General features: G+C 39.7%; 1 protein-coding gene across 2 annotated transcripts in view; it reads left to right on the top strand.

The window, feature by feature from the left end:
- Positions 1–19,518, top strand: part of CDC123 (cell division cycle 123) — a 49,873-nt gene that overhangs the window by 1,131 nt on the left and 29,224 nt on the right. The window contains exons 2-6 of one of the 2 annotated variants that reach the window (XM_017529863.2): positions 1,232–1,303; positions 6,963–7,020; positions 7,288–7,320; positions 13,052–13,147; positions 14,988–15,094. In XM_017529863.2, coding sequence (XP_017385352.1) covers positions 1,232–1,303; positions 6,963–7,020; positions 7,288–7,320; positions 13,052–13,147; positions 14,988–15,094 — 366 coding nt within the window. The remainder of the gene's footprint in view (positions 1–1,231; positions 1,304–6,962; positions 7,021–7,287; positions 7,321–13,051; positions 13,148–14,987; positions 15,095–19,518) is intronic. The other variant, XM_017529864.2, reaches the window with a different exon arrangement.

Genomic DNA, 19,518 nt, shown 5'->3' with positions numbered 1-19,518 from the left:
GAATTGTCAGTTAAAATGGATAAGAAGAGTTTCAAGTTCTTAAATAGTATTGGAATGTCTGGTAGAACCTTAGATTCATCGTACTTAACAATTTCATTACTTAGCTTTGTAAGAGTAAAATACTTAGGAAAGCTTATTTGTAATCAGCCAATAGGCATATTAAAAAAGAAAATTGAGTAGTTTATAAATAGAGTTTAAATTTTTAAAGAGACTTTTAAATTGCAAAACCTCATTTCAAATTGGTTAAAATTTAGTAGATTTACAAACATACTAATAAGATTTGTTAGATGAACTTAAAAGCCCAAGGAAGAACTAGATTTTTGAATGTGAAATCGTACCTTTGATAAATATTTATTTTAAAAACCAAAGTAGCCCATGAATACTCTTTTTTTGTGCACAAAAACTATTTGTAATGTGCCAGAAAAAACTTTTTCCATAAATAAATGAGACATATTATAAGGCATAGATGTTCTGTTGACTCCCTGAAAGCAGGCTGTAATCTTTTCCACTTTAAAAAATACATATGCCTTAAGATCAAAGTAATGGTAGCACTTTTAGATATCTGTGGTAGGGATTTTTGATTATTTATTATTTCAAGGTAAAAGACAAATTATCCCATAAGTTTTTAAGTAACTTCAAGTATGGCTTTGCCATCCTTAATTATGATTAACTGAAACAAAGTAAGCTAAAGCATGCCCAGTTAAGCAGCGTTATCTCTCTGGTGATCAGTTGAATAGAATGCCAACAAAACACACCCAAAGGTATCATGAATTCTTAGCGGTTGGTGCTCATTCCCAATCAAAGAATGGTTTCCAGCTCCTGACTCTACTTCTGCCCTCTATCTTTAGAAGGTGACCAAATGCTAGTCATCTTCTGCTTTGTTTTGCTGCATTTCCTGTGTTGCAGCAAATATCTGCTTGTCTCTGATTTCTTAAAGACACAGAAATGTTGTGCTCACTCAGAATCCTTTTGAGGTTGTTGCTTTCAGATTGTGATTTCCATCAGGTTGTTTGGAGTTGGCTGGTTTTTGTTGTTGTTTACAACAAAGACCATTGTGGTAATCATACTGTTCTAATTCCGTGTCTGCTGCTACCAAATGTACAGCACCAATATTTTCTACTTTATATTAAAACAAGCAATTCAAAAATTAATCAGACGTGGACATTTTTCTCTCTGCTTAGAGTTGGTCTTATAAAATGACGCCTTTTTTGGTGTACTTTTTTTTTTTTAGTGTCGTTCTTCCACTTCCTCAGAATGTGAAAGATTATTTACTCGATGATGGGACTCTGGTGGTTTCAGGAAGGTAAAGTATATTAGAAAAAAATTTCTCAAACTTTATCGTAAAGATACACATAAAATGAATGAATTAGCTTAGTTACCATTCTCTCCCTTTAGCTCTTTTTCTTTCCTAGCCAAAGTGGTGTACTGATCTTTGTCTTGTATTCCTTGTCAGTGCTCAGTTAGTATTTTCATCACTGAGTACTTTTCCCTCTAATAATTATGAGTAGTGAAATTGAGTGGCTCCTTTCATCTCTGTCTTTAGAAAACAGGGATGATGACAACTTTTCCTTCTGATGGTAGCAGGTTGGGGGAAGTGCACGTTAAAATTCTTTGAGACCCTTCAGTTTTGAAGATTAGAAACTCACTGTTTCGAACAGAAAGCTTTCCTAGGGTTTATCATTTAATTTCTCAACATTTTCTTCACCGCAGCTGACCTACCGTGGCCCCACCCCCACTTTCCAGAAGCTGTTCAGGTAGTTTCCCTATTTATAGAATAAAAGGAAGAAGTTAATGTATTTCAGTCTTTTGGACGCAAACTTGAAAACATTGAAGAATCATAGGATTTAGTGAAGTTACTTTTTCATTCGAGTCTCTGCTCACAAGTCACGTTATAAGTGTTTGGCCCTCACCAACCTTTCAAGAATAGCCTGACAATAAACCTGTGCCCTGACTCCCTTCATTTTTCTGCATAGCACTTCCACTTGACATAATTCCCTTAATTGTTCCATTAGAGTGCAGTGTCATGAGAGCAGGGACTTGGCCCATTTGTCTACCCCAGCTCTTGGAGCAGTGCCCGATGTAGCAGAGGAGTTTGAGAAACATTTGTTGGATGAAGGAACTATAGAAATACGATAAGAGTTGTGTGTTTTCGGTAACATTAACTGGACCCCACATTTTTGCCTGATGGGCTTTAGTGTAGCTTTCTGGATTATATTTCTGTTTTTGGTATTCACAGCCCCTCAACCTGAAGATTATTAAGTAGAGCCTCATTAACTTTGAATAATTTGATGCTAAGGAAACAGAAAGTCAGACAAGTCTCAACTTTGGGATATTTACTATATATATATATATATATATATTTATATAAAAGATGGAGTCTTGCTGTGTCACCCAGGCTAGAGTGCAGTGGCTTGATCTTAGCTCACTGCAACCTCTGCCTCCTGGGTTCAAGTGATTCTCTTGCCATAGCCTCCTGACTAGCTAGGACAACAGACATGCACCACCATACCCAGCTAATTTTTGTATTTTTAGTAGAGACAGGGTTTTACTATGTTGGCCAAGCTCGTCTTGAACTCCTGACCTGATGTGATCCACCTTCTTTGGCATCCCACAGTGCTGCGATTACAGATGTAATCCAGATGGCCACCATGCCTGGCCAGTTTTATTGTTCTCAAATACATATACCTGTTTGCTTTATAAATGAGTTTATATATAATAAGCTTATATAAATGAGACTATAAGTAAAATGACTTTTAATATTAGAAAATAATTGGTAGATCTCAGTAGTGTAAACATGTTGAAGAGCTCCTATGATGATTCTCACTGGCCAGATGTTTGCATGGCCTCTGGCTTAGGCAAGCACTGATGTTAAATACTATTAAACAGGGCCGGGCGGGGTGGCTTACGCCTGTAATCCTAGCACTTTGGGAGACTGAGGTGGGAATGTAGTCATTTGAAGGGCGAAGGGAAGAATCTTCCAGATGGCGGGAACAGCATTAATGAAGGCTGTAGGCCTGGAAGATCTTGACTCACAAGAAGCTTGGAGAAGGTCATGTAGCTAGAGTATAGGAGTGAGCAAAGGGTAAGTGGCATGAGATTGACAGTTGATGACATAGGGGAGGACACTAAAGGTTAGGGATGTGTGTGTGGGATTCACGTTAAAGATGCTGGCATTTGTTCTGAGAAAGGCGTTGAAGGGCCCTGAACAAGAGAATGGCTTTATCAGATTTCAGTTTCTGAGCAGTGGTAGGTGACCGGAAGACAGGTTAGGAGGATATTGCATTGGAGCGGGTGAGACCTGCTAGTGGCATGAACTAAGATGGTAACAGTTGGGGGGGAGGAAGTGGGTTTCAGATGACCTGGACTTGCACCCTCAGAACTGGATGACAGGGATGTGTCAAGAATCCCTCTCAGATTTCTGATTGAACAGTTAGATGAATGAAGATGTCATTTGCTCAGATTGAGAAAAGCATTGTCTGTTGAGCCTTTTTGAAAGCTCATAATCTCTTGAGAATTTTGAAAGGTTAGTAATTTTAGAGTAGGTTATTTTTACAGATAAAAGCTTGAAAAATTTAAGTATAATTTAAATGAGGTACATTGACGATAAAATGCGTGAATCTTAAGTGTACAACGTGGCAAAGTTTGATAAATGGTTACACCTATTTCACCATCACTCCATTCAAAACGTGGAACACTTTCATTCCCCAAAAAGATTTCTCTTGTCCCTTAGTTGACTTTTGTCAGTACTAGAATTTCATACAAGTGGAGTTACATAGTATGTATTCTTTTATGTCTGTGTAAGTGGAAAAAATACAAGCTGTTTTTTCTCTGTTCTCACACCACAGCAATCAACACAGAAGACCTCTGTGACTGCATGTGTAGGGCTTTCTTCCCACCAACAAGCAAGCAATCAGTTCTTCAGCAGACACCAGCTAGGGGTCCTCCAGTCCAGTTCAGTTGACACTGTCTCCTTGGAGGAGGCTGAGGGCTCGCTCTCACAAGACTGCCCCCCCACTTCTGATGTCAATTGCAACCCCCAGGTAGCTCTACCCAGGTAGCTTCTGACCAGCCAGCTAGAAATGAGTTCCCCCTCCTTGGGTTTGATTCATTTGCCAGAGCAGATCACAGAACTGAGGGAAACATTCACTTAGGTTTACTGGTTTATTATAAAGGATGTTACAGGCCGGGCGCGGTGGCTCATGCCTATAATCGCAGCACTTTGGGAGGCTGAGGCGGCTGTATCATGAGGCCAAGAGATTCAGACCATCCTGGCCAACATGGTGAAACCATGTCTTTACTAAAAATACAAAAATTAGCTGGGCATGGTGCCGCACACCTGTAGTCCCAGCTACTCTCAGCCGGCTGAGGCAGGAGAATCACTTGAACCCGGGAGGTGGAAGTTGCAGTTAGCTGAGGTTGGACCACTGCACTCCAGCCTGGGCGACAGAGCCAGATTCTGTCTCAAAAAAAAAGAAAAGAAAAAAAGATTCCTGCACACCTGGGAAAGAATTGAAAAAAAAAAAAAAAAAAAAACCATCAAGTATTCTGATAAGTCATGTTTGGGGTTTAAATGATTGCTGTAACTGGGGTCATCCAGGAAGCCTTTACAGTAAGGTGATGCTTGAACCGAGCCCGCTCATTGGGTCTGACGCACGTGGTGGCCCCCTCCAGTCACTAATCCTCATTGTCTCTTTTTGGTCACGAGTCCTTTCTTGACCTTGTCTCCCTTAAGGCTAAATAGTAAAATGAGTTGAGCATCCCTAATTGGAAAATCTGAAATCTGTCCACATGGGTGCTTAGATAGTGACATTTTTGCTTTCTGAATATTGTATAAAATTATCTTTGGGCCATGTGTACAAGGTGTGNAAATACTTGATGAATGAATGGCCAGACCATCAACCAAATGAAGTAATTATTCAGCAGTCTGGTGCCCATGACTATGTGATAAATATCTGAATTATACATAAATGAATTTTTTTAATTTTAATTTTTAGTTTTCGTAGGCACATAGTAAGCGTACATATTTATGGAGTACATGAGATGTTTTGATCCAGACATGCAGTGTGACAAAAGCACATCATGGAGAATGGCATGGCCATCCCCTCAAACATTTATCCATTAAGTTACAAACAATCCAATTGCAGGCTTTAAGTCATTTTAAAATGTAAAGTTAACCAGAATCTTCCCCTTCCTTTTCCTTCTTTAGTCTTTGCATAGCTACTATGTTGGTTCTTACTGTGATTATTTTTCTCAATGATAGGAGCTCTTCCTAGGCTAGTTACTTGTATTTGGGTGTTGAGGAGGGGCCAGGGTGGTGTTCTGAGCCTTCCCTCTGAGTTCTTTCAGCCTCTGCTTCCTTCTAGGCAATAAAGATGAGCTGCTGGGTGGCCCTTTTCAGCCCTTGTGTTGCAGGTGATCAGTGACTACCTGGGGCCAGTGGCATGGGTGGTAAGAAGAATTCACTGACAGTTGGAGGTAGAGAAAGGGAAATTTATTAGAGAAAGTATGAAAATAGGTCGCAGAGGTGCAATGGGCAGGACAGCAAGAAAGGAGCTGACTGCAGGGAGACAAAGGTTTGCTGGAGATTTTATAAGATGGTGCTTGCGTTATGTCCTTAGAGGGCTTTGTGCAGTACTGGTAACAGCAAGGTTGCAGTGAGCTAACTTGCATTTTTCTATCAGTTGAAGATCTGGAGATAGCTGGGCATGGGAATATGGTGAGTTATTTGCGCAGGAGGGCTGTATGTATTGGACCATGAAGAAAGGCAGACTTAACAGCTTATCTGCCTTCTCTTTTTGCTTTCACCTGCTCCCGCCAGTCCAGCACCTTTTCCCTAATTAGGACTCCACACCTTGCTTTGCTTCTGTCTTCTTCAAAGACAGTGTGCCTGTTTATTTTCCCCTCTCTCTCCCAGCCTTTGCAGTGGTTCAGTCTAGATCCACAGTGAATTCCTGACACCAGTCCGCATACCCTGTTTTCATTGTACAAAGAAAAGATTCTTGGTTTTGCCCCTAGAGTAGTTACATCAGCTGTGTAGACAGCTCTTCATACATTCCCTTCTGGGTCTTTCTTTATCCTATTTGATCTTCCCTTTCTTGTCAGAACTTTCTCCTATACTGAGGTTCAGAGTCTAGATGATTCTCAGTATTATTAGAGATGGAGTATTTTTCTCTTTCACTTGTTTTTAATGAGATCTGAGAACAAGGCAGAAAGGTTTTACTCTGTCATCTCTTCATGCAAATGTACTCTAATTAATTTCTTTATTCTTTTGTTGAGACAGGGTCTTGATGTCACCCAGACTGTAGTGCAGCAATGTGATCATAGGTCACTGTAGCCTCAAACTCCTGGGCTCAAGGGATCCTTCTGCGTCAGCTTCCTAAATAGGACTACAGGTGTACTCCTCCACACCTGGTTAATTTTTAAACTTTTTGTAAAGACAGAGTCTCTGTGTTATCCAGGCTGGTCTCAAACTCCTGGGCTCAAGACATTCTCCAGTCTCAGCCTCCAAAGTGCTGGAATTATAGGTGTGAGCCATTGTGACTGGCCTTGTTCTCTAATTTTAAGGCATTCATTCATTCATTTGACAGCATTTTACTTTGTCATCCAGGCTGGAGTGCAGTGGCATGATCTTAACTCACCGCAGCCTTGACCTCCCATGTTCAAGTGATCCTCCCACCTCAGCCCCCCAAATAGCTGGGACTACAGGCACATCCCATCTTGCCCAGCTGATTTCTATATTTTTTTGTAGAGACAGGGTTTTGCCATGTTGCCCAGGCTGTTATCTGCTTCCTGAGCTGAAGTGATCTACTCTCCTCGGCCTCCCAAATTGCTAGGATTATAGGTGTGAGCCACCACACCTGGCCCAATTTTAAGGCTATTTAAAAAAATATGTTTAGTACCCCTGAAATTATGACCACACAGCACCAAAATCCTTTTCTTTCTTGATTTTTTTGTTTTTTTAGGGATGATCCACCAACACGTTCTCAGCCAGACAGTGATGATGAAGCAGAAGAAATACAGGTTGGTACCAAATAAAATAATCTGCTCTGTAGACGGTTCTAATTTAAATGATCTCTGAGATGGTTCTGACTTTTACATCTTACCTTATATCTGATCAAATGAGAAGTTACCTGAGAATCTTACATTGACATGTATTTTCACATACACTCTGTGTTCAGGAAAAGATGTCTCTGGTTTTATTTATAATTTTTGGACGGAGTACTGCTTTTTGAAACCCAGTACAGTATTTAAATTTAATGTTTTGTTTTCGTCCTCTTTTTCATGCAGTGGTCTGATGACGAGAACACAGCCACGCTTACGGTAAGAGCACAGCAGACTCAGCATGGGGCAGCCTCACGCTGTCAGGAAAGGGTTAGCCTCAAGGTTTAAGTGCATGCCTCTCTAAATTCCCATGTAGTTACCATTTAATGTATTATTTCCCCTGTGGGCTATTGTTTCTATTTTGAGAAATAACTTGAAGCAACATGTAGCAAGCAAACATGATTTGTCCTCTTTTTTCTCTTTGATTACAAAGGAAATATTTCGAGGGCCTATTTGATGCTTTGACTTATTTCTATGAAGCTCTGAAGCTCTGCAAGAAGGAATCATGCCTATCATTAAACTCTGAGATTTCTAAATCTATGGAACCTAAATTAAAGGGAAAATCTGTATTTCCTTATTCTAGTTTATTTATTTTGTTTATTTATTTGTTTTTGAGACAGAGTCTTGCTCTGTCACTCAGGCTGGAATGCAGTGGCATGATCTCAGCTCACTGCAACCTCTGTCACCCAGGTTCAAGCTGTTCTCCTGTCGCAGCCTTCTGAGTAGCTCAGATTACAGACGCCTGACACCATGCCTAGTTAATTTTTGTGTTTTTAGTAGTGACAGGGTTTCACCATGTTTGCCAGGCTGATCTTGAACTCCTGACCTCATGTGATCTCCCCACGTTGGCCTCCCAAAGTGCTGGGATAACAGTTGTGAATTACAGCACCTGGCCTCAAGTATATTTAAATGACATAAAAATTACTGTTTCTTTCAAGCAAGAGTAGAGTGGTGTGTGACTTTTACCAGTGTTTTACATAAAAATGTGGAAGTTGATCAAGCATATTATGGTGTTTCAGGATAAGCATGTTATTGTGAAAGTCAGCCTAAAATTTTTTAAATGAAGATATTTTTAAAGGAGTAAGCGAAGCAAATGATCTATTTCTAAAAATAGGTGAATGAAACTCCTCATACCTTGAGTTAAAAGGGAAAGGTTTTTAGTGAAATTCCTTACAAGTAAATATAAAGGCAGAAATATAGGAAACTAGTTTTAGGGAGGGTTTGTTCTAATCCAGCTCTGCATAAGAAGATACTTGTTTATTTTAATGAAAGAGATATGGTTGCCAGGGTAGAAGTTAAAAGAGGTGGAGCTGCTCAAAACCAGTGTACTGCTTTAGGTATAAAAGGGGAAGACTGCCAGCAGATGCCAAAGTAGAAAGTTTGCATGTTTTCTTTTTCTTTTTTTTTTTGAGATGGAGTCTTGCTTTGTCGCCCAGGCTGGAATGCAGTGGCGCGATCTCAGCTCACTGTAACCTCCGCCAGTGGTGCAGTCTCGGCTCACTGTAACCTCTGCCTCCTGGGATCAAGCACTTCTCTGTCTCAGCCTCCTGAATAGCTGGGATTACAGGTGCCCTCTACCAGGCCCAGCTAATTTTTGTATTTTTAATAAAGATGGGGTTTTACCATCTTGGCCAGGCTGGTCTTGAACTCTGGACCTCATGATCCACCTGCCTTGGCCTCCCAAAGTGCTGGGACCTCAGACGCGAGCCACCATGCCCAGCTGAGTTTGCATGTTTCATTTACTCCAGATGCCATTCAGATCACTCTCCTTTTATGAAAATTCCATTCAGTGTAATGTAAATGTTATCTATCTGCCATACTCAGGGCACTAAACTGGGTTCTGTGAGATGAACAAAGACGAATATGAGTTGATGCCTGCCACTAGGGTGTTTGTAAGTCAGTGGGGAAAGGTGACACAGGCATGGGGAGATGACAGTGCTGTCAGATCAGAGAGGGCAGTTACAGCTGAGGACACCATGAATGCCTGACGGGACAAGTGGTGTTTGACCTGGATCTTAATAGTGGTGGGGATTGTCAGTATCAACTCATTTTTAAGTATGTGTAGATTGGCTTGGTAGGGTGGCTCACACCCATAATCCCAGCACTTTGAGAAGTCAAGGTGGGTGGATCACTTGAGGTAAGGAGTTCGTGATCAGCCTGACCAACCTGGTGAAACCTTATCTCTACTAAAAATACAAAAAATTAGGCATGATGGCAGGCACCTGGTAATCCCAGCTACTTGGGAGGCTGAGGAAGGAGAATTGCTTGAACCCAGGAGGCAGAGGTTGCAGTAAGCCAAGACTGTACCACTACACCCCAGCCTGGGGACAGAGAGAGACTCTGCCTCAAAATAATAAATAAATAATAAAGATGATAGATACAGCAATTAATAGTATAAAGGTGTGTGTGTGTATGTATATTTACCAAACTCTGTTCACTAAGAAGTTTTAGAATCAATGACATGTAACATCCTGGTAGCAGTGAGCTTACCTGGTACCTTGATCTTGGTTTCTAAATATCATTGTCCACTAAACAGAATTAAAACTTCTTAGAGATATTCAGGACTGGGTTTGGGAAAGTAAAAATGAGCCTGCAACAACTTGCTGTGCCAGAAACTGTGGAAGTGTTGAAACAATGATGAGACATGACAAAAAGATGCCAGCTTTGGGCTCCCACTGTCTAAAAATAAGAGCATCATAACAAATACAGTCTGAGCATTCCTAATCCCCAAATTCAAAATCTTACATGCTCCAAAATCCAAAAGACTGGGTCTCACTGTGTTTCCCAGGCTGAACTCAAACTTCTGGACTTCGGTGATCCTCCTGCCTCAGCTTAGTGAGTGGCAGGTACTGCAGGTATGTCCCAGCATGCCTAGCTCCCAAAACTTTATGAGCACTGTAAGTGGGAAATTCCACACCTGACGTCATGTGACAGGTCACAGACACAATGCAGGCGCACAACACAGTTTATTCAGCCTCCCCAAGGGAAAAGTGAAATTGCCTTCAGGCCATGTGCATAAGGTGTATATGAAATGTAAATGACTTTTGTGTTTAGATTTGGGTCCCATCCCATTGTATATATGAAAATATCCTGAAATCCAAAACACTTCTGATTCTGATCTTACCCATTTTGGATAAGGGATATTCCATGTGTAGTAATAGGAATAGGTTGTGACCCATTGACTAAAATAAGAATTGCTGCTCCCATAGTGACATGTAAGTGATTAAGTAAGTGGGGAAAAGAGGAAGCTTGTCTTTATAGTAGTCAAGGCACCAACTAATAGATGTAGAAGGAGTGATGGAATTAGGAATTACTATTTGGCAACCATTGTAGTAATATTTGATTAAATAGATACTAAAACTAGTGGATGAATATACAGTGAGAAAGGATATTTTCATCTTCTCAAAGTATCTTTACCCAAATTACTTACTATTTACACAAAGAAAAATAGTAATGTTACACTGGAAAGACCTGGCAGCTGGGTTATCAGCATTAGCCTTGGCAGTGACGGGACAGACCTGTCAGGCATGCCTCCTGACACGATGCATGGGAAGGATGTCAGCTGTCACAGCTGCACAACGCGAGTCTACTTGGGAGGAGACATCCAGCAGACTCAACTTTTAGAAATTGGATAGAGTAATTTTCCTGAACTTTTCAAAAATGCCAAGGTCGTAGATGCTAAGAACAACAGACAGAGGAACTGCTGCAGATGGAAGAATATTAAAGAGACCTGACAACTAGATTTAGTCCACGATTCTAGACTGGATGCCTGGACCAGAAGAAATGTGTCAATTTTTTTTTCTATAAAAGACCTTATTAGGGCAATTGGTACATTTTGAATAAGATCTGTATTGTGTCAGTGTTAGTTCCTGATTTTGATAGATAATTTATAGAAAATGGTAAAATCATGAGTCTCATACAGATATGAAACTCTTCAATGCATGTTGAAGATGTTTAACTCATGAGGGAACCAGACAGATGTTAGAACTGGTTCAGAAGAGAATCCAAAGAAAAGATATAGATCAGAAATATTGAAATGAGTATGTTAATGAGGCAAAACTGGTTTTGCCTCCCTGCAGTATGGGAGGAAAGACAATTAGACCTCTTCCAGATGAGATAGAAATTGCATGTCCATAAAAATTACTTCATGTCACTATCACTTACCTAGAATTTGCCATATTGTAAAGTAGCTCACGGACCTGGCTAAAAACAGATAACCTAGAAGGTTCTGCTGTTTGCAAACAGTACATAGTCTTCCACTTTAGACTGTGTATAAACTTTTTATAATTTAAATTTGTTTTAAGATTCTTATGGCAGGTTATCCTAAAGTTGAGTAATTTTGAGGATTTGAGGGAACTGACCACATCTTTTGAAACGCATACATATAAAGTAACCCTAAGATGTCAAGTTTTATGGGATAGGAAAATTAAATTGCTTTGTCTTTGAAGGTTGAATCCTTTCATGTTGTTAAGTTTGTGCAACAATGCCATTTATAGGAAATACTGCCAGTGCTGATCTTAGAGAAGTGGGGTTTATGGCTAGAGTGGTAGGGAAGCCAACTCAGCTGCTTCAGGCCATTAGAAGGAAATTACTGGCCTCACATAAATTGTAATTGCTTTGGATGGGGAGACAGGAATGGAAAATAAAGGACTCGAGTGCTGCTGTTCATTTTGAAAGCCTCTCTAAATTACTCTAGTCTCATTTCATCATCTAGGGGAAGATAGAGGGGCAGCCTATTAAGTAATTAAAAGATACTGTTGTTAACCAGTCTAGAGGTCAGATTTATCTGTAACAGAAAGAGAGGCAGCCTAATGGGCCTTAAGCTGTCTTCTTTATTCCCTAACCTTTTGCTCAAAGCTGTTTCTCGTTTTGGGGGATGTATGACCATGTTTTAAAACTCATTTATTTGGTCTTTTCTTAGATTCTTGTGACACTTTTTCTCTCACATAACTGGGTTAGATCTTGGGGATCTATATAACTGTTTGATGTAATCTTGGAATGTGTAGTTTAGTTCATTCAAGATGGACTCTGTCTTTTTTTTTTGCTGTGGAAGAAGTTGATTACTGGATTTTTTTCAGAACTTGTAGTTGCCCGATAGGGGGCAGCAGTCCTCTTTAGAGGTCATAATGATAATTAATGACTGTGTGGAGAATCTTAGTTTTTGTTTTTTATGTCTCTTGATGGCTCCTTACTTACCTTTTTTTCTAGCTTATGTCCATAGGCTCCTGTGGTAGTGACCTAGGCTCAAGGCAGGGCATAATGGCATCAGGCTTAAGTTCCTGTTAAACAGCAGTGTTTCTATTCACTTCCAGGTTGAAACAAACACACAGAATGTTTTGGTCATTTGCTCATATAAAATATGCATTTTTAAAATCACCCAAAACGGAAAGAATGTTTTAATTTGACCAACGTTCAGATTTTGATTTTGCTTGTTTTAAAACTTGTCTGGAAATAGCAGTGTTTAAATAGTTTACTACATTATTTATTTTTCATTCTCTCCATGGCTTTTGGGGATACTGTATGTCTGAGACTCTTCCTGCCAGTGGAAGGGCTTCTGGTTCTTCAAATGGGGATGTTACTTCTGACAGCTGGAGTGTAGCTACAGGTGATATTCCACCTGTCTCTTCTCACTTGATGAGTATTGATTTTATGTTGGTATACAGAGAACCATTCATTTCTTCCTCACATCCTCAGAAGCCTAGTGACATCTGTCATTTCAGCTTTGCAGGCTTTGATTGGAAAATGTCATTTTAAGCAGCTGGTAATTTCTCTTTTTGGTAAATGTACTTGATCACTGATTTTATTTAACTGGGTTCAGGAATTCTGATAGTAGTTTGTATTCTAAATTCTGTTTTTAATACCCTAAACTATAACCTTGAGATTTTGATCTTGTTTTCCATGCATACTATGATGATATTGATGTGCCCAATGATTTCTTCTCTCTCTATAGGCACCAGAATTTCCTGAGTTTGACACTAAAGTCCAGGAAGCTATCAATTCCCTCGGGGGCAGTGTCTTTCCTAAGCTTAACTGGAGTGCCCCAAGGGTAGGAACATATAAGTAATTCTCCTACTGTTTGAATATTTTTTGTTTTGCTATTTCATTTCATATCCCTACAGAGGATCTAATTGTATTCCTGGTTCTAGGAGAAATACTGTGGAATTTATTATTAATTTCCCTCTACTAATTTACCTTCCTGATTTTGCTGTACACCTTCCTGGGTCTGTGAAATACTATGTGTTCTGCCAAAAGGTAGTTTCCACTCTTGTGCCACTGATTATTTTAGAATTCTGAGGAAATTCATATTCTGCCCTTTTCAAAACTATGGCTGTTCAGTTTAATGGAGAAGTTTTTCTCTGTAGAAAAGTAATAAAAACAAAAGTGTCATAGGCTATGGAAATAGAGTGATTGGAGAACTCAACTGATATTTCCTTCAATTGTGTCCTATTATTTTAATACTGCATTGACAAGATTTTTTTTTCTTTTTTTGTTTTTTTGTGTTTTATTGCATTGACAAGATTTTTATGAAAGTTAAGGCTTGTGGAAAAATCCTTTCGTTGTTTTAATCCAATAGAAAACAGTTTTATGTCAGCAAAGCTTATTTAAGGAATCAGAGACCTATTTGCATTTTCAAAAATTATCTCATGCCTTTTTTTTTAATTCCAAAATGAATGATAATTTGTACTTAATCTAATTTTTTACTTTTTGTTTTTACTTCTAAAATTAATTATACTATATGTGTAAAGAATTTAAAATTTCAAATAGATTTGGAAGCTTGCTGTGAAAATCAGCAGGTCCTGACACGTGTTACTTCACCATTTCCTACTCCGCAGAGGGAGCTGTTTTCCAGTATTTTAGTACTTTTCTTCCATGTAGTGTGAATAATTGGATATTGGTTTGCAGTTATTAATTTTCTCAAAATTATATTATGTCCTGTGTCTGATATGTCTATAGGAGAGGCATGTTTTTAAAATGACTTAATTATTCTATAATTTTTAGGCATGTTCCACTGAGCTTTGTTCCTCTTTTGCCTTTGCCTTCCCATCTTTTGTTGATATGTGTGAGATATTCACCATTTAAAGTTGTAGTGGTTCAGGATATCCCACCTCCTTCTCTCCCAGATTTGATAGACGTGGGATGTAACTGCTCCAGCCCTCAAAGTTCAGGTGTTTGGCTGTCACTCCCCAGAAACAGGCAGTAAGGAAATTGATACCTGTTTTCTTGGAGAGTAGCTGGTCAGGCTATTTCTTTACCACCTTAATCTTGTAGCCAAAATGTCAAAGTTTCTGATACTTCATTCCCCTCTCTTTTATTATCAGTAAGAAAAGCATTGAGAAGTACCTAGGCCTGGGCTGAAATGTGAGGACCCTGGCATCTCAGTGTTCATAGCTGAGTGTCTGAAATGCAATGCTGGCACTCTTAGTTGTTAAGCATAATTTAACCTTTGACAGTACCATTAAATTTTTTTTTTAGATGGACTTTTGTTCTTTGTTCCTCAGGCTGGAGTGCAGTTGCACGATCTCGGCTCGCTGTAACCTCTGCCTCCTGAGTTCAAGCAATTCTCCTGCCTCAGCCTCCCAAGTAGCTGGGATTACAGGCACCCACCACCATGCCTGGCAATTTTTTGTGTTTTTAGTAGAGATGTGGTTTTACCATGTTGGCCAGGCTGATCTTGAACTCCTGACCTCAAGTGATCTGCCTGCTTTGGCCTCCCAAAGTGCTGAGATTGCAGGTGTGAGCCACTGCGCCTGGCCTGCTAAAATTTACTTGACTTTTTTCTTTAAACCCTTGAGGGTGATATGCATGATTGATTTTGTTTATAGGCCTGAGCTTTCATAGCAGCCAACGCAGAATACAGACTAAATAGCATGTGCTTCATTCTTTAGGATGCGTATTGGATAGCAATGAATAGTTCTCTGAAATGTCAGTCCCTCAGCGACATCTTTCTACTTTTCAAGAGTTCTGATTTCATCACTCGTGACTTCACTCAGCCGTAAGTATCTCTTATTCTCTCATGTCAATAGTTTCAGTATTTGTGCAAATTTCTCTATAGATGAAATTATGTTAGTTGTTGTATTATAAACCACAGCTCCATGTAACAAAGCTATGTCATATTGCTAAAATGACCTGTTAAAGCAGATCTTTATTTTCCCTTTATAGTAAATGATATCTAATGAATATCCCAAAATATTAAAGGCTTTCTGTATCTCTGCCCATAAAATGTTTTTTTTCTATTATAAAACTGATAGATGTTTATCATAGAAAAGCAAAATTAGGGATTACAGCTAAATAAAAACAGGAAATATAAAAGCACTCATGGCCAGGCCCCATGGCTCACACTTGTAATCCCCGCACTTTGGAAAGCCGAGGCAGGTGGATCACCTGAGGTCAGGAATTCGAGACCAGCCTGGACAACATAGTGGTGAATCCCCATCTCTACTAAAAATACAAAAAATTAACTGGGCCTGGTGGTACACACCTGTAATCCCAGCTACTCAGGAGGCTGAGGCAGGAGAATCGCTTGAACCTGGGAGGTGGAGGTTGCGGTGAGCTGAGATCGCGTGCTGCTGCACTCCAGCCTGGGCAACAGAGCAAGACTCCATCTCAAAACAAACAAACAAACAAAAATAAAAAAGCACTCAGGATCTTCCCACAGTTGGTTCTTATACTTCTAGAATTCTATGAATAAATATAAATATGCCTATCTCTACTTATATACAGATTTTTTAAAAAATGGGATCCTATAGTTTATATGTTTTAGTAGACTGCTTTTGCACTTACCGGTGTTTCATCTTTGCATGTGACATCTTTGCATGTCATTAAACACATAAATTCATCATTAGTTTTCATTACTTTAATGTTTTGCCTCTAGATAGCTATAGCATAACATGTTTGACCCATCCTCTGTTCTTCAGAGCTGCAGTGAATATTCTTGAGCTGAATCTTTGTGCACTTCCCTAGTTTTTTCCTTAGGATAAATTTCTACAAGTGGAATTGCTGTGTTTCCTTCCTTTTGCTGGTCACTCTATAGCTAAAGAATTTGACTATGCAGTCAGCGTGGTAGGTGGACAGAATACCTGCCCTGCTGAGCCGCTGGTGCTCCCTTTATGCTTTTGTTGTCTTCAAATAGCAGTTATTCTTCTAGGTTTGTCTTCCTGTCACATCTTAAACAGACCAGTTATCTCAGTTCAACTCATCTTTAAACTGGCCTTTAAAATAAAGCATATCACAGAATCTAGAAACTAAGCATGAGAATGAGAGTGAAAATCTTGTGTAAGCATGCCACTTCCGCCCTGTCCAGTTGAGTTTCTTCTGCTAGTTCATTCCATTTCAGACTCAAATCCTTTTTTTGAAGTAAGTCCTGGCGTGAATAAATAGGTTCATTACATGATGGTCATGCATCAACTCTGGCATCTGAACTGTGCAGCTTGGACGTATGGTTTTAGCATTATATTAATTGAAGAGGCCAGGCGCGGTGGCTCATGCCTGTAATCCTAGCACTTTGGGAGGCCGAGGCAGGTGGATCATGTGAGGTCAGGAGTTTGAGACCAGCCTGGCCAACATGGTGAACGCCCATCTCTACTAAAAATACAAAAAAAAAAAAAAAATTAGCCAGGCGTGGTGTTGCACACCTGTAATCCCAGCTACTTGGGAGGCTGAGGAAGAAGAATTGCTTGAACCCAGGAGGTAGAAGTTGCAGGGAGCTGAGATCACGCCACTGCACTCCAGCCTGCACAATGGGGACAAGAGTCCATCTCAAAAAAAAAAAAAAAGGAAAGTAACCATCAGTGAGTGTGGTTGTATTGCATGTTCATTGTATAAGGATTTTACCTATATTGGTGTTTCTGGTTTTATAGGAAAATGTGTGTGTGTGTTTGTAATAGAGATGGGGGTCTCACTATGTTGCCCAGGCTGGTCACAAACTCCTGAGCTCAAGTGATCCTCCCGCACCTGGCCAAATGTTGTTTTTTGACATTTAATTGTCAGTCTGTGGTTGTGTTGGCACAGGTGTCGGTAGCCTGTTTTAGTAACCAGTAGTATTTTCATTCTAGGAGATATCCTCTGAAAAGTAGAACAAAGTTGTGCCTCTGTTTTCCATTGTAAAGCTTTTTGATATCTAAGCTTTAAGAGGTCTTAAAATATGTTACACTGAAAATATTGTCTCCTTGATAATTAAACTGATAAGGATTTTATATGCCTTTATCGTTAGTTGCAGTGAGAGTGGAAGACACCTTTGCCTTTCCAGAACTAACAATAAATTGCTTTTAATGCTGAGGCTGATGTTTTTTTAAATCAGCCTTGCAGTTGAATGATCTGCCGCCTCCTCTTAATCCACTTCTTGATTTTTGTGTTTGTGTAACAGATGTCCCAATGGATGGTATGAATAACAGTCTGTTGTTTTGCATTTGGTACTTTCTGACTTTTGCATGGCAAGGAAGTTAAATCAGCAAATGAGTTTGAGGCCTTGGATTTAGAGTGTTTACCCACAGAATGCCATCCTTCTGCTATTATAAATGATTGGGAACTGGCAGGAGCAAATGCCAAGCACTGGGCTTTCAGCTTTCTAGCTAGGCACCACTAATGTGTCACTTTTGTCTAGAAATAGCTGTTGGTAGTTGCTTAGCAATTAATAAATCAGTTGCATAACGGGAAGTGTTGCCATCACATAAAAAATCCTTATTAATAGAACTCATTAAAGATGAGTGTTTGTCACAAAGGCCTCGAAGAGCTCTTAAAAGAGTAAATTAGGAGTACAGTTCTTTAGATTGGACAGGATCATATCAGTGATCTAACCCTTTCCTTCTATAGGTTAGAAAATTGAGGCCTAAATCTGTTCAGTAATTTGTTCAAGGTCCCACAGCTAGTTGATAAAACTAAAACCAGAATATAATTTTGGTAACACCATTCTAGAAGTTCTTTGTACTTTCACTTAATAAAGTTATAGATTCATTCTTTTCAAAATACTTCCCATTAAAATATTATAGAATAAAATATTTAGTATTACAATATGTAGTTATATATGATATGTATAAAGTTAACATAACATGAAAATGAGATTATGTTTATACTATTTTGAGGCTTGACTTGACTAAAGAAACAAATATGTTACAGTCAGAATTGCAAGTTAACAGAAGGCCAGCTGAAAATAGCTTACACACATGGGATTTTTTAAAAAAAATTGTTTAACGAGGAGTCTGGAAATTGGGTATTTTTAGGAATACTCAGTGGCTCACCAAGGTCGCCAGGAACCCATGCTCTTTCAGGCTCTTTCCTTCCCCCATCCTTGAGTTAGTGGCTTGGTCTTTGGGTTTATCACCTAATGGTTAAAAGATTGCTGCCACAGTTCCAAGTATCTGTCATATGAAGACATGACCATATCTCATCCAGAAACAGGAGGATTAGGTATGTTTCCTCTCACTCTGATCTATATGTGAATGAGCCAAGCATTCCTGGAAGCCTCCTGGGAGACTTCCTTTCCGTGCTCATTGGTCACAGTTACCCAGCCTAACCCAATAGTTGGCAAAGGCAGCAGATTTGCTATGATTCCTTTAGACCAAGCATGTCCAACCTGCAGCAGCCTGTGGGCCACATGCAGCCCAGGATGGCTTTGAATGCACCACAATACAAATTCATAAACTTTCTTTGTTTTTTTTTTTTGTTTGTTTTTTGAGGTGGAGTCTTGCTCTGTTGCCCAGGCTGGAGTGCAGTGGCACGATCTTGGCTCACTGTAACCTCTACCTCCTGGGTTCAAGTGATTCACCTGCCTCAGCCACCGGAGTAGCTGAGATTACAGGCACGCACCACCATGTCTGGCTAAGTTTTGTATTTTTAGTAGAGACAGGGTTTTATCATGTTGGCCAGGATGTTCTTGATCCCTTTACCTTGTGATCCACCTGCCTCGGCCTCCCATAGTGCTGGGATTACAGGCGTGAGCCACCATGCCCGGCTGGATATGTTCTTTAGTGGTAATTTCTCAGATTTTGGTGCACCCATCACATGAGGAGTGTACACTGCACGCAATGTGTAGGCTTTTATCCCTTGCCAACCCTCAGCCTGAGTCCCAAAAGTCTACTGTATCATTCTTATGCCTTTATGTCTTCATAGCTTAGCTCCCACTTACAGAGGAGAACATATGATGTTTGATTTTCCATTCCTGAATTACTTCACTTAGACTGATGATCTCTAATCCCATCCAGGTTGCTAAGAATGTCATTATTTTGTTCCTTAAAAAAAAATGACATTCCAGGTCAGGTGCGGTGGCTCACGCTTGTAATCCCAGCACTTTCCGGGGCTCAGGGGGGCGGATCATAAGGTCAAGAGATCAAGACCATCCTAGCCAGCATGGTGAAATCCCATCTCTATTAAAAATACAAAAATTAGCTGGGTGTGGTGGCGCATGCCTGTAGTCTCAGCTAC

Source organism: Cebus imitator, unplaced genomic scaffold, assembly GCF_001604975.1.
Source record: "Cebus imitator isolate Cc_AM_T3 unplaced genomic scaffold, Cebus_imitator-1.0 Scaffold61, whole genome shotgun sequence".
In the NCBI taxonomy this organism is placed as follows: domain Eukaryota; kingdom Metazoa; phylum Chordata; class Mammalia; order Primates; family Cebidae; genus Cebus; species Cebus imitator.
Note: the sequence above shows the minus strand (reverse complement) of the source record. Positions and strands in the feature narration are given on the sequence as shown.